The 13,607-nt window shown below is 49.1% G+C and overlaps 1 protein-coding gene across 1 annotated transcript in view; it reads right to left on the reverse strand.

Annotated features, from left to right (window-relative positions):
- The window catches only part of SKI (SKI proto-oncogene), a 121,240-nt gene extending 119,301 nt beyond the window's left edge, over positions 1–1,939 (reverse strand). Inside the window, 2 exon segments of the mRNA XM_031963006.1 lie at positions 884–1,688; positions 1,690–1,939. Coding sequence (XP_031818866.1) covers positions 884–1,688; positions 1,690–1,865 — 981 coding nt within the window. The 5' untranslated portion in view covers positions 1,866–1,939.
- Positions 1,940–13,607: the final 11,668 nt, after the last annotated feature.

Raw genomic sequence — 13,607 nt, forward strand, 5'->3', positions numbered from 1 at the left:
AGCCTGGGGAAAGAAGCCTCAAGACTCACTGGGCCTTGGCAATCTGGAGAGAGGATAACTAACTGCTCTTCTCCTTAGCCCAATCACACGTTCACTTATTTGCCTAAAATTTAATATCGCAAAAAAGCCTAAGGCTAAAAGTCAATCACTGCGGGGGGGTGGAGGGGGGCCCTAAGAATATAGTTTCTTCCACCTTCCATACCTCCTGATTTAACAACAGCTGATTGATTTCAAATTTTCAATGTTTGTGATTAGATGTGTGGGTTTTTTTTTTTAATTCTCTAAGTCTACGGAGAGGTTCTCTTCCCCACCACTGTTTATCTTTGCAATTGCTTAGTAACCTGGGAAAGCATTTACATTTAATGCATTATGCATTTTATCCACACAAGGCTACAGAATTTTAATAAACTGACCACCGAGTGGGGAGGGGGGGAAAGGGAGAGTTAGTGGGGAGGGGAGTAGCGGGAAGAAGATCCAGGGAGTAGCCAATGTGGCTTAAGAATCGAATTTCCCATCCAAGACTGAGGATTTAATACTGAAACAATCCACAAATCCTAGATCTCTGTGGGTTTTATCAAGGGGGGAGGGGGGACGGTCTTAAAAGTGATCCGAAATCCAACCCCTCAAATCGAGGGGCCGGGAGGCTCCAGACAATGAAGCTAAAGCCAGGTGATTCTGGGTGGGACTTTTCCCAGCGGCTCATGCGAGAGCATCACCGTAGGGCCCCCCCCCCACCTCCCCCGGGTCCCGTTCGGACTCCCCTCTGCTCCGCGCTAAGGAGCGCTCCCCAGCAGGTGGGGGGGTGGGGGGAGAGAAGGGTCTCTGACCGCGGGCCGGGAACGGAGGGGGAGGGGGTGGGGGAACGACAATCAGAGACACTAACCCTGGGTGCTTTCCTCTTGTATTTGTTGCCATAGTCGAACTTCTCTTTCACGTCGTCCAAGCACTGGCCCAGCCTGGCTTTCTCCTCTTTGCCAGTGTAATCCTGGCTCAGGAGGATATAGGCCCTCCAGTTGGCCGAGTCGAAGCCCCAGTGGCACGTCCTGTTCTCCAGGGCCTTGTGCGAGTGCACCACGAACTTGTGCGGGGGGTACATGAGGCGGCAGTCCAGGCACTGGATGCAGGCGGCGCTGGGGTTCACGTAGAGCTCGGGCACGAGCAGCCCCTTGCACTTGCCGAAGCACTCGTGGTACACCCTGAAGCTCTTCTCGGTGAGCTCGAGCTCCAGGGCGCTGGCGAACTCCTTCTTGCAGTGCGGCGGGTAGGCGCCGCCGTAGAGCAGGGCGTTGCAGAGGCGCTCCGCGTCCGTCTTGGTGATGAGCCCGCACGAGGGCGCCGAGAAGGGCAGGATGCCCATGACTTTGAGGATCTCCAGCTGGTCGGCGGTGCAGCGCGAGCAGTAGATGTGCAGCTCGTCGCACACCGAGTTGATCTGCTGCAGCGTGAAGTCCCGCAGCACCGAGTTGAGGATCTGCGGCAGGCACAGGCGCTTCTCGCCGCCCACCACGAAGCACGAGATGGTCTCGCCCTCCAGGATGGTCTCGCAGCGCTCGGTGGAGCGGTCCGAGGGCATGAAGAAGGGGCCCGGCATGACGGGCGGCGGCGGCTGGATGGGGGGCAGGTGCAGCACGGGGGGCGGCGGCGGGGGCTGCTGCTGCGGCCCAGCCTGCGGGGGGGGCGGCTGGGGGCTGCTCCCGAGCCGGGGCCCGGACGCCGGGCCCGGCCCCCTCCTTCTTGTACATCTCCTGCGCCCAGCGCGGGAGAACGGCCGGGCGCCCGGGACCTGGACCCAGGTGGAATCCCAGGGTCTTTTGCAGCCCCGGGTGCGGCTGGAAGCTGCTGCGGCCGGGCCCCACCGTCTCCATGGTGCGCTCCGGAGGCTCGGGGGCTCGCGCCCGCTCCCGCTCCCGGCCCAAGCCGCGGCCGCCCCCGCCGCCGCCCCGCCCCGGCCGGCCCCCCGGGGCCGCCCCCGCGGCCCCGGCCCCGCCCACCCACCCGGCTCCGGGGTCCCGGGGAACAGCCCCGGCTGCTGGCAAAATCAGCCCCGCGGCTTGCCCCCGCCCCCCGGGCGGTAGGGTGGCTGCCGCGGGGAGGGGGAAGGGTCCCCCTGGTGGCGCCGGGCCGGGCCACTCACATCCACGCGCCCCGGCCCCGCCCGCCGCCGCCGCCCCGCCGCCGGGCCCCGCCCCCCCGCCCCCGGCCTGGCCGGGCGCCCCGGGCGCGCCGCCCGCCAACGCCGCCTCGGGGCCGGGGCTCGCGGAGGGGGCGCGCGGGGCAGGGGGGCCCCCGGGGCCGGCGGCGGGGGGGCCGGCCGGCCCCCACCAACTCCCGGCGCCGCGGGCGCGGGGCCCCGGCCGGCTCCCCCCGGCGGCTCGCCTGGCCCCCGAGCCTCTCGCTGCGGCCCCGGCCCCGCGCCGGGCCGCCTCAGCGCCGCCGGGCCTGGCGGCCGGCCCGCGCCCGGCCCTGGGGCTGCGCCGGGCGGCGGCTGGGGGCGGGGGGCCGGGGCCGGGGCGGGGGGCCTGCGGGCCGGCCCCGGCGGCGGGGCTGGCGGGGGCTGGGGGCTGCGCGGGCGGCGGCGGCGGCGGGGCCGCTGGGGGCTGGGCCAATCTTGCGGGGCCGTGGACCAAACCCCGGCTGGGCTTTCCAGGGCGCGCCCCCCCCCGCCCCCGCCCGCCGGCCCGGCCCGGCCCTGGGCCCCCTCCCTCCCCCCCCCCCCCCGCCTCCCCCGGGTCTCTCTGCCCTCCTGGGCACCCGGGGCGCCGCCCGGGCGGGGGCCCCGCACCGGCCACCGCCTGCCCACCGCCGCCCACCGCCCGCCGTCCGGGGCGCGTCAGGGCCGCGGGAGCTCCCAACCACCACACACCGGGGGGCCCCCGCGGGCCAAAACACAACCGCCAAAACCAAAGAGGAGACCCAACAACCCCTCCCACAGGGCACAACACAACCACCCCCCGCAACAAACACAACCCAACCCAAAGAGGAGAAACCCACCAACCGGCCCCCATACCAACACAACCCAGCACACCCAGGAGACAAAACACACAAACCCAACACAAAGAGGAGGCCACCCCCGGCCCCGAGTGGGCAAACCAACTTGCAACACCCAGGGAGGCACAAACCAAACGCCCGAACAAAAGGAGAACACAACCGGCCCGGAAAGTCAAAAAACCACCAACCCGACAAAAACACAACCCCAAAACACAAAGAGGAGAGGCCACAACCGTCCCCACAGGGCACAAACCCACAACTTGCCACGCCCGGGACACAAACACACAACGGCGCGCAACACAAAGAGGAGAGGCCACACAGCAACACAACCACGCAAGCCAGGAGACACAAACCGACCCCCCAGTGGCAAACACAACTGTCAGCAAAACCGGGACACAAAACACACAAGGCCGAACACAAGAGGAGAGGCCACCCAGCAACACAACCACCAACCAGGAGCACACAACTCCGCCCAAAAGGGCACAAACAACCAGCCATCCCGAGACACAAACACACAACCGCGCGCAACACAAAGAGGGAGGGGCCAAAACCCCGGCCCCCATGGACAACCAACTTCACAACCCCGGGGACACAAACCCAAAATAAACACAAAGGGAGGCCACAAACCGGCCCCACAGGGCACAACACAACCCACACACCCGTGGAGACACAAACACACAACCGCGCACAACACAAAGAGGAGAGGCCACACAGCAACACAACCACGCAAGCCAGGAGACACACAACCCGTCCCGGTCCAAAACACAACTTCCCCTGAGACACAAAAACACAACCACAAACCCAAAAAGAGGAGAAGGCCAACAACCAAGGGCCCCCAAGTGGCAACACAAATACCCCCTGAGAACACAAACACACAACCCCGGAACACAAAGAGGAGACCCAACAACTTGTCCCCACAGTAACAACACAACACATCGCGGAGACACAAGGCCATAAACAAGGGGCCCCCAGGCCAACTCACACAACACAAAGAGACAACAAACAACAAGCTGCACACAACACCAGGCAAAGGCACAGGCCGGCGGGCGGGATTCACCCAGATCAGAGGAGACACCGTAACCAGGCGCGCGACTTGGCCAGCACCGAGCAAAGCTGGCTGCCCACAACCTGAGGGCAAGCCCAAGCTCATCATATAGCCCGGAGTCAAGGCTGGGTCACACAACCTCCCACAACACAAAACAACCCTACCCACATCACAGAGCGAGCGTGCAGAAACCGCCCTAAACCCGGGCAGGGGAAGCAACCAACCCCAACACAACCCCAGGGCGTGGGGGGGGGGGGGGGAGGAGGGCTCCCAGCCGGAAACTGGCGCCCTCCACAGCCGCATACTCCTGACCCTGCATATAGTTGGCACTTCATGTTTGCTGGTTGGGACTGAACGGTCCACACTATGACATGCAGCATGGCTTCCAACCTTCCAGCCTTGCTTCAAAGCTTGTCCCCCCTTTGGAGTTCTTAATGCATCTCTGGTCTGCCAGGATGCCCCAAGGTGGGGGTGCCACACACAACTGCCAACAGCCCCCAGAATCCTTCTGCCTCCTGACCCCAAGATCAGCCGTCCCCTTCCTCGGAGGGATTTGCACCCCCAGAAGAACTAAGCTCACAAAGGCAGTAACCCTCACCCCCAAAGTCCCCTTTGGCCACTTGAACACAGGCCCACCTGAGAACCCGCAGGGGCAAGCGAAAAACCGTGCGGGGATTCCCAAGCCCCGAAGGGCACCCCAGAGGCTCAAAAGCTCACAGCTCCCCAGCCCAGGGCACCCCCACCCGCCCAAGCCCGCCCCCGTTCCCCGAGCAGCACCCCCAACAAGGGCTGGGGACTGGGGGGAGGCAGATGAGGTGGGCTTTGGAGGGGGATGGAACTGGGAGGATTCTCAGCAGAGAAGTCCTGCCTCCGCCTCCTTAGGCCCTGGCCCTGCACCAAGGCCTGCCCGGGACCCAGGAGAGGTGAGAGAGAATTCTACCATCTGCTTCCTCCTGGTCCAGGCTGGCTTGGGCACAAGCAGACCACAGGAAGAGGGGAAAGGGTGGGAATGGAGGTGGGGGGCTGGGCCGGGCCAGGCTGGGCCAGCGGTGGGGAGAGCAGGGAGCCAGGCCACAGGGCAGCCTGCCAGGCCACCACGCTGGGCCATGGGGGAAGCCCTGCCTGCCAGCCAGAAAGCAGAGGGCTGCGCCCAATTTGCAAACAAATTTGCATATTTTTTTTAATCAAAAATAAATGCACCGCAACCATAATATTTGCTCAGGCTTGTAATTTCCTTGATAGACGAACAGAACGTTTCTTGTTCAAGATTTCTGGCAAGAAAAAATTATTTATTTTGTAAAATCCCAGGCTTTCTGTTTCTGACAAAGCCCCTGTCCTCTTCCTCTGGATTTCCCCGGGGACCTAGTGAGGGACCCAAATCTGTTTTGATTTTAGGTGTCTGGGATTTGATCTCTATAAAGAATCATAGGAATCCAAGTTAAAAGAGGTGATTTCTTTGGTTTAATCCCCTTATTTTACAGGTGAAAAAACTCAGACTGTGTTCAAGGTCACAGTATTCCAACTCAGGTCCTCTGATAGCAAATCAGTGGTTTTGGCTCTAAGTCACACACACACACACACACACACACACACACACACTCACCAAGGTGAGAGGACCAAGTCAGGAAACTGTGTGGTGTACCCTTAGGCAAAAACTTTTCAGGATCTCAGCTTCATTACCCCCACCTCACAAAAAAAAAAAGAGAGAAAGAAGAAAGAAAGAAAGAAAGAAAGAAAGAAAGAAAGAAAGAGAGAAAGAAAGAAAGAAAAAGAAAGAAAGAAAGAAAGAAAGAAAGAAAGAAAGAAAGAAAGAAAGAAAGAAAGAAAGAAAGAAAGAAAGAAAGAAAGAAAGGAAGGAAGGAAGGAAGGAAGGAAGGAAGGAAGGAAGGAAGGAAGGAAGGAAGGAAGGAAGGAAGGAAGGAAGGAAGGAAGGAAGGAAGGAAGGAAGAAGAAAGAAGAAAAGAAAAGAAAAGAAAAGAAAAGAAAAGAAAAGAAAAGAAAAGAAAAAGAAAAAAGCTAGGAATAGACTTTAGAAAGTTTCAAGCTCTATACTAATATCAAGTCATTGAGGAGTAGGGAGAGAGGAAGAAATGAATATGGAGAATTAATCTATGTGGGAAACTAAGAGCCAGTGTGGAAACTTCCTCCCCCAATGGAGATGGGCAACTTTCTATACCTTAGGACAGTGGTTCTCAAACTTTTGTTTTCAGTATCTTTATCCTATTAAAAATGATTGAGGATCTTTCCGAAGCGTTTTTGTTTATCTGGATTATATTTATAGCCATTTACCATATTGAAAATAAAAACTATTTTTGAATTTGTAGACCCTCTAAAAGGGTTTCTGAGATCCCCAGGATTCTCTAGACCATACTTTGAGAACCACTGCTTAAGGCTTTAGTAAGTCCCCAGGGACACAGAGGGTAGGTTACTGGGCCATGATCATAGAATTACAGTTTGTAGCAGAGGACTTTGGAATCAGCCCTCTCTATACTACTATCGCCTATTCTCTCTTTACTCTACACTTTTATATTTAGGGAACAACTATGAGCAGATCTGCTAGTTCCTATGTTCACTGGCTCTGTAACCCCGGGCAATTCATTTAACTCAATTCCTTCATCTATTAAATGGGGATATCATGAGGTTTGCTCTACTTGCCTCCCTTGGCTTGTGAGAACCCTGGAAAAATCTGAAATTTCATTATTATGGCTACTTCTTCCAAAGATTCAAATCCTCTCATCCTGTGCACCTCTTATCCCAGTTCTTCCCTTCAAGGGGGTGCATTAAACCTGCTGGGGCCTCCCTCTGGATCTCTGGATTACCATTGGAGCACAGAGGCTGTCTTTCCCTTGGTAATCACCTTGATCTCCCAGCCTGACTACTCCCCACTTCTTTTGCTAGTCACACTGACCATTGGAAGGATGTTGGCTGTGGTGTGGTAGTGGCAGGGGGAAAGTGGGGATTAAATGGATTTTAATTTCATCGAACTGCTTGAAGTCATTAAAAGTTTGGCGCTTAATAAACGTTTATTGACTGACTAATTGGCTGTCCAAAAAGCAATCCTCCTTCCTCTTGCCTTCCTGGTCAAATCTGGGCTCAGCTCATTGTTCTCTGGTGGATAATACCCGTCCATAAGATATGTCCTGATGGACCATTTCCATGGGCCCGTTCATTCACCTGTATGTGACAGCCTGGACAAAAGATCTTCATCCACTTGGTTTTTTCTGTGTAGAAAGTTGCATTTTTTTTTTTTTTAATTTCTTATGGGTTTCATTTAGTACTGAGTGTTTAAGATCACCTTAAATCTCATCATCATAGAGAGTGATTCAGCTTTGATCCCGACCGCCTCCCCACCACTCAATGGCCTCTCCCTTTGGAAGCATGGAGCTTCTCTGTATTGAGAAGTCACCAGTTAACTCTTCATTTCCCATCAGCTCCTCAGCCTATCAGCTCCCTTGCTGGGTACTCCGGTAGCTCATCCCCTACCTTTCAGCCCACTTCTGTGGATTGCCTTCCCCCATTAGATTGTAAACCCCCTGAAGTCAGGGACCACCTGCCTCCCCCCTTTGTGACCCCGTTCCCAGGGCGCTTAGCATAGTGCCTTGTACTTAGAAGGCTGTAAATGTTTATTGACGATTTAAAAGGGATATTCAGAATTCTAAAGCTTGTTGTAATCTGCACAATGTTATCTACAAACAAATACAAACTCTTTTGTCAGATCCAGACAGCGTGGCCGCCACATCTGAATCAACATCCTCCTCTCCTACGGATTTCTCAAGGAAGCAGAAAGGACTCTGATGAAATAAAAAATGGGAAAGGCAACTAGAAGGAAGGGACCGAGAATTTCCAAGGGAGGCCCATGCTGGAAGCAACCCAGGAAGGAGGGCACTGACACAGTCACAGGACGCAAAGCGGGGGGAGGACGCCAGACAGTTGGGGAAAATCACGGATTTTATGATTACAATACCACCAGCAAAAAAAAAGATGACTAAGAAAAATGGTATTGACTTGCAGCCAGGTGGTCTAATGAACAGAATTTTGGGCTTGAGTTCAAATTCAGCCTCAGATGCATCTTAATTGTTTGCCCCTGAACAAGTCATTTAACCTCAGTTTCCTCAATTTGTAAAATGGGGGCATTAAGAGTCCCCATCTTCCAGAGTTGCTGTGAGGATAATATAAGATTGCACTTAACAAGCACTTGACCAACTTCAAAGCATTTTAAAATTATACCTATTTTTCCATTTTTTTATGAAATTATTATGAGTTATGGAAAAAGCTTTGGTAAATTTTAAACCCCTAGGGGGAAATGTGAGTTATTATTTACTCATCTAGGAGATGAAGGGAGGGGGAGAATGAATAGATAATCTTTGGAAATCCTTTTCAATTCTAAATTCAGTGATACTGTGTTATAGTTGGGGACAGAGAGAGACAGAGACAGAGACAGAACACACACACACACACACACACACACACACACACACAGAGACAGAACAGAGAGAGAGAGAGAGAGAGAGAGAGAGAGAGAGAGAGAGAGAGAGAATTAAGAGACCTGGGTCCTAGACCTTCCCTTAACTTGCCATGTGAATGACAAAGGTGAGTCACACTTTCACATCTTGGTTTGGAAGATCAGCAGAGATAAGAAATTAGAAAGTTCTTTGCAAATGTTACTGAGGGATTTTGTTTTTGTTTTGCCTCAGGGTATTTAATTTAGAGACTTGTTCCACTACGTCTGATTTCCTGTAGCACTCTGGTTTAAATCGGAAGCCTGGTGAGGACAGGAACTGTTTTGTTTTGCTTTCTTTCATTTCGTAGTTTCCCCAACACTAAAGAAAAGTGGATTGAGTGCTGGGCCTGGAGTTAGGCAGATTCATTTTCCTAGATACAAATCAGACCTCAGATATCTACTAGCCGTAAGACACCCAGGGTCTTAAGTTGACCTCAGTTTGCTCATCTGTAAAATGAACTGAAGAAGGAAATGGCAAATGACTCTAGGATCTTTGCCAAGAAAACTCTAAATGGGGTCAAGAAGAGTCATCACAGCTGAAACAATTGAACAAACCACAAGTACTGTGTCTGGCCAACTATTTAGGTGCTGAATAAGTGTTTATTGAATGGATAGAGTGCTCAGCATGGTCTCAAGAGCAAAAAATAAAAAATAAGTGCCTACTGTCAGCAACAATATAGGCTCATTCCCCCTTCAGCTTGCCTGGAAATTCCTTAAATTTGAGTTGTGTGAAGCTGATTAATCAACTAAGCACCTACTACGCTCCAGGTACTGCTTTGGGCTCTGAGACTACTGAGAAGTAACACAGCACAGGCCCTACCCTCTAGAAGCTTGAAATCTAGTAGGGATAGGCAGATAAGTACAGTGCAGATAAGATCGTGAAACAGTGCTCTAGGAAAATTTAAGGCAAGAATACATTGGGGGGAGGGAGAAGGGAGAAATCAGGGAACCTTCCCTTCTTCCCTCCAAATTACTTAATTTTTTATGTGGTGTACATGTCATTCTCCCCAGTAGACCAAAAACATCTTAATTGTAGACTCCTTGAAGGCAGGAACTAGATTTTGCCTTTTTTGAGATTTTCAGCACTTGGTATAGTGCCTGGAATATAGTAGCAGGTGCTTAAGAAATGTTTATTAATTAATTAAAAGCACAGACTCTTTGTCCATCCTACTCAGGCCCCGGGCAGCCAGCTGGCACAGAGGATAGTGTGCCGACTCTGAAGTCAGGAACACCCAACTTCCTGAGTTAAACCCAGGCTCAGATGTTTACTAGTTGTATGACTCTGGGTGAGTCACTTAACTCTGTTCACCTCAATTTCTCATTTGTAGAAGGAAATGGCAAACCACTCTAGTATCTGCCAAGAAAACCCCAAATGGGATCATGAAGAGTTGGACATGACCAAAAAATGACTTAACAACAAATTATTTCGGTTCTCTCCCCTTTTCTGTTCGCAGCTTGCTCTCACACCCACCATGTGCCTCTCAGTCGCCTTTGGTTGACTCTCCATTTCAGTTCTTCAAGAGCTGTAATGTTCTGTTTTGCTAAAGGTTGTGCTAAAATGATGGATCCGCCATTAATTGGCGAATGGCTAAACCAGTTGGGACACACAAAAACGCTGGGAAAACAACTGATACAAAACAGAGCAAACGCAACCAGGAACAAAATACACACAAGGATTGCAATAATGGAAATAGAATGAACAAAATCAAAACAATTGAAGTTAAATACATATGTCACCTGACTTTTGTTGTTGTTGTTGTTGTGTTTGCTAGTTTTCTGTAACTTTTTTCTTCATTATTTTCAGAGATGGATCTCTGGGAAGGGGCATGGGATGATGCAATGAAAAATGTTAAATGGTTAAAAGTAAAATACATCATTAACAAATTATATTTTTAAAATGAGGAGCAGTCTGATGGTAGATACAGAAGACTGGCCTCCAAGCTAGAAAGATTTGGATCCTAATTCCGTCTCTGCCACATCCTGTCTCTGTGACCCTGGGCACATCACCTAATCTCCAAGTTCTTTTGGCAACTCTAAGATTTTAAGTTGCAGAAAAAGGTCCCAACATGCATTGACAATGAGAGTTTCTTCATCTAGAATTTATATTTATGTTTATCTTATATATTAGCTATATTATACTTTATATTTGTTTTTACTTAAACCAATGAAATCACTTCACTCCCAATCACTAATTTTTTTAATGAGTCTTCATTAGCAACTCTGAGTTTCAACGTCATGCTTTTCAGATTAATAAATTAACCAAAAAAGAAAAATGACAAAAGTTGAAGGACTATGGGACAACAGGCATATTAAAACACTATTGGTATATGTAACATATATTGGATTACCTGCCATGTAGAGGAGGGGATAGGGGGAAGGATGGGAAAATTTGGAACACAAGGTTTTGCAAAGATCGGTGTTGAAAAATTATCCATGCATATGTTTTGAAAATAAAAAGCTTTAAAAAAAAAAAAACTATTGGTAGACTTGTGAATTAATCTAACCAATCTGTAAGGTAATTTGCAATTATGCCCCTAAAGTTACTAATTTTGGGATATAATTTAATATACCACTAATAAGCCTATTCCAAAAGAGATGAAAGGAAGAGGAAAAAGACCAGCGTGCACAAAATATCTGTACCAACTTATTTTGTATTGGCAAAGAACTGGAAACTAAGGGATTGACTATTTATTGGGGAACAGGGAAATAAGTATACAAATGTAATAGAATACTATTTTGATATAAGAAATGATGAAAAGGAGGATTTCAGAAAAACCTGAGAAGACTTGTATAAATGAACTGATGCAGAGTGAAGTGAACAGAATTAGGAGAATAAATTATGCAGCAACAACATCGTAAAAACAATTTTGTTGTTTGTGTATTTTATTATTTATTATTATTATTTTTCTGAAGCAATTGGGATTAAGTGACTTGACCAGGGTCACACAGCTAGGATGAGTTAAATGTCTGAGGTCAAATTTGAACTCAGGTCCTCCTCGCTTCAGGGCTGGTGCTCTGTTCACTGCGCCACCTAGCTGCCCCTAAGACAAACAATTTTGTAAGACTTAAGAACCCTAATCCCCACAAGTGACCCACCAAGATTCATGAGAAGGATGAGTAAGGCAGTATCCTACCCACCTTGTGACAGACAGACAGATGCCAAACTCAGGCTGCAGACTGAAACCCTCTTGTTCTAGGACTTTTGTTTTGCTGCATTTGTTAACAAAAGTTGTGTTTTTCCTTTTGTTTTTCCATTGGTAGGGAAGGAGTAAAAATAGATTTTTATTCATTGAAAAAAAAATGAATTTGAGAAGTGGATCTTTGTTTAAGTTTGCAAACTTTGCAGATTCTCAAAGGCAATCTAGCCTGCTCTCCTGTTCAAATCTGGGTCCTGATCACTAGGCATTTCCTGTCTCTGCCCAACATAGAGGAGTCAACAGGAATTCTTCATCCACTTGGTTTTTCCTGGTACATGATCAGACCAAAAGCTTTTGAATTATCATGGATCTCATTCCAGAGGCCTTGCACAGTTCCAGGAAAACTTAATGTCATCTCCCAGTACAGTAGGTCCCGTTTTGAATGATATAGGTAGGGATAGGGGACATTTAATTCGTTCTTCTAGTATTTAGCATGTTATGGTCAGGAAGAGCTTCAATACCTGCTAATTCATGAACTGGCTTACTAGGGATGGGAGCATTTAAGCACAAAGAAGACCAGATCCCTTTAAAAATATATTTTCAGGGACTCACATGTGCTAAAATGTTTGTGGCAGGTCTCTTAGTAGTGGCCAGAGAGTGGAAATTGAATGGATGCCCATCAGCTGGAGAATGGCTGAATAAATTGTGGTATATGGATATTATGGAATATTATTGTTCTGTAAGAAATGACCAGCAGGAGGATTTCAGAAAGGCCTGGAGAGACCAACATGAACTGATGCTGAGTGAAATGAGCAGGACCAGGAGATCATTGTACATGGCAACAACAATACTATATGATGATCAATTCTGATGGACCTGGCCATCTCCAGCAATGAAATGAACCAAAGCAGTCCCAATAGAGCAGGAATGAACTGAACCAGCTACACTTAGCGAAAGAACTCTGGGAGATGACTATGAACCATTACATTGAATTCCCAATCCCTTTGTTTTTGTCCGCCTGCATTTTTTGATTTCCTTCTCAGGCTAATTGTACACTATTTCAGAGTCCGATTCTTCTTGTGCAGCAAAATAACTGTATGGATATGGATACATATATTGTATTTAACATATACTTTAATATTTAACATGTATTGGTCTACCTGCCATCTGGGGGAGGGGGCTGGGGGACGAGGGGAAAAATTGGAACAAAAGGTTTGGCAATTGTCAATGCTGTAAAATTACCCAGGCACATAACTTGTAAATAAAGCTATAATAAAAATATTTTAAAATATATATGTATATATATATATTTTCAATGTAACAACCATCATTCAAGTTAAAGTCTTTCATAATATGGTCAGAACTTACCTTTTCAAATTTATGTCACATTCTTCTCTTCCATGCTCCAGAGAAACTGCTCTGTTTGCTATACTCCATGCAGAATATTCCATGTCCTATTTGGATACCTTTGTGTAGACTGTTCCCCTATTCCTGGATTGCATTTCCTCCTCCTCTTAGGACATCTAACTTCCCTCAAAGCTCAGATCAAGTGTCACCTTCTGCAGGGAGTTCTTCCTAATCCCTCAGTTGCCAGTGCCTTGCCCAGCCTCAGAAATGACTGGGTATCTACGGGTATGTGATTCTTATTTAATTTTCTAGATACCCATTGTTCCCTTTTCCCAACAGAATTCAGGGGCTTTTTCATTTTTTGTTTTACATACGAAGTCTATTGACTAAAGGTAAATATATATATATATACACACACACACACAAACACAAACACATATATACATATACATATATGTACATTGTATATATGTATGTATATATGTAGATTTACACACAAGGAGGATGTGAGGGAGATACTGGGTCCTTTTAGAGACTTGCCCCCCAAAGAGTGTGATATTAGACACCACCAAGTTATTAGGCAAATAAA

This window comes from Sarcophilus harrisii, chromosome 3 (assembly GCF_902635505.1).
Source record: "Sarcophilus harrisii chromosome 3, mSarHar1.11, whole genome shotgun sequence".
Taxonomy (NCBI): domain Eukaryota; kingdom Metazoa; phylum Chordata; class Mammalia; order Dasyuromorphia; family Dasyuridae; genus Sarcophilus; species Sarcophilus harrisii.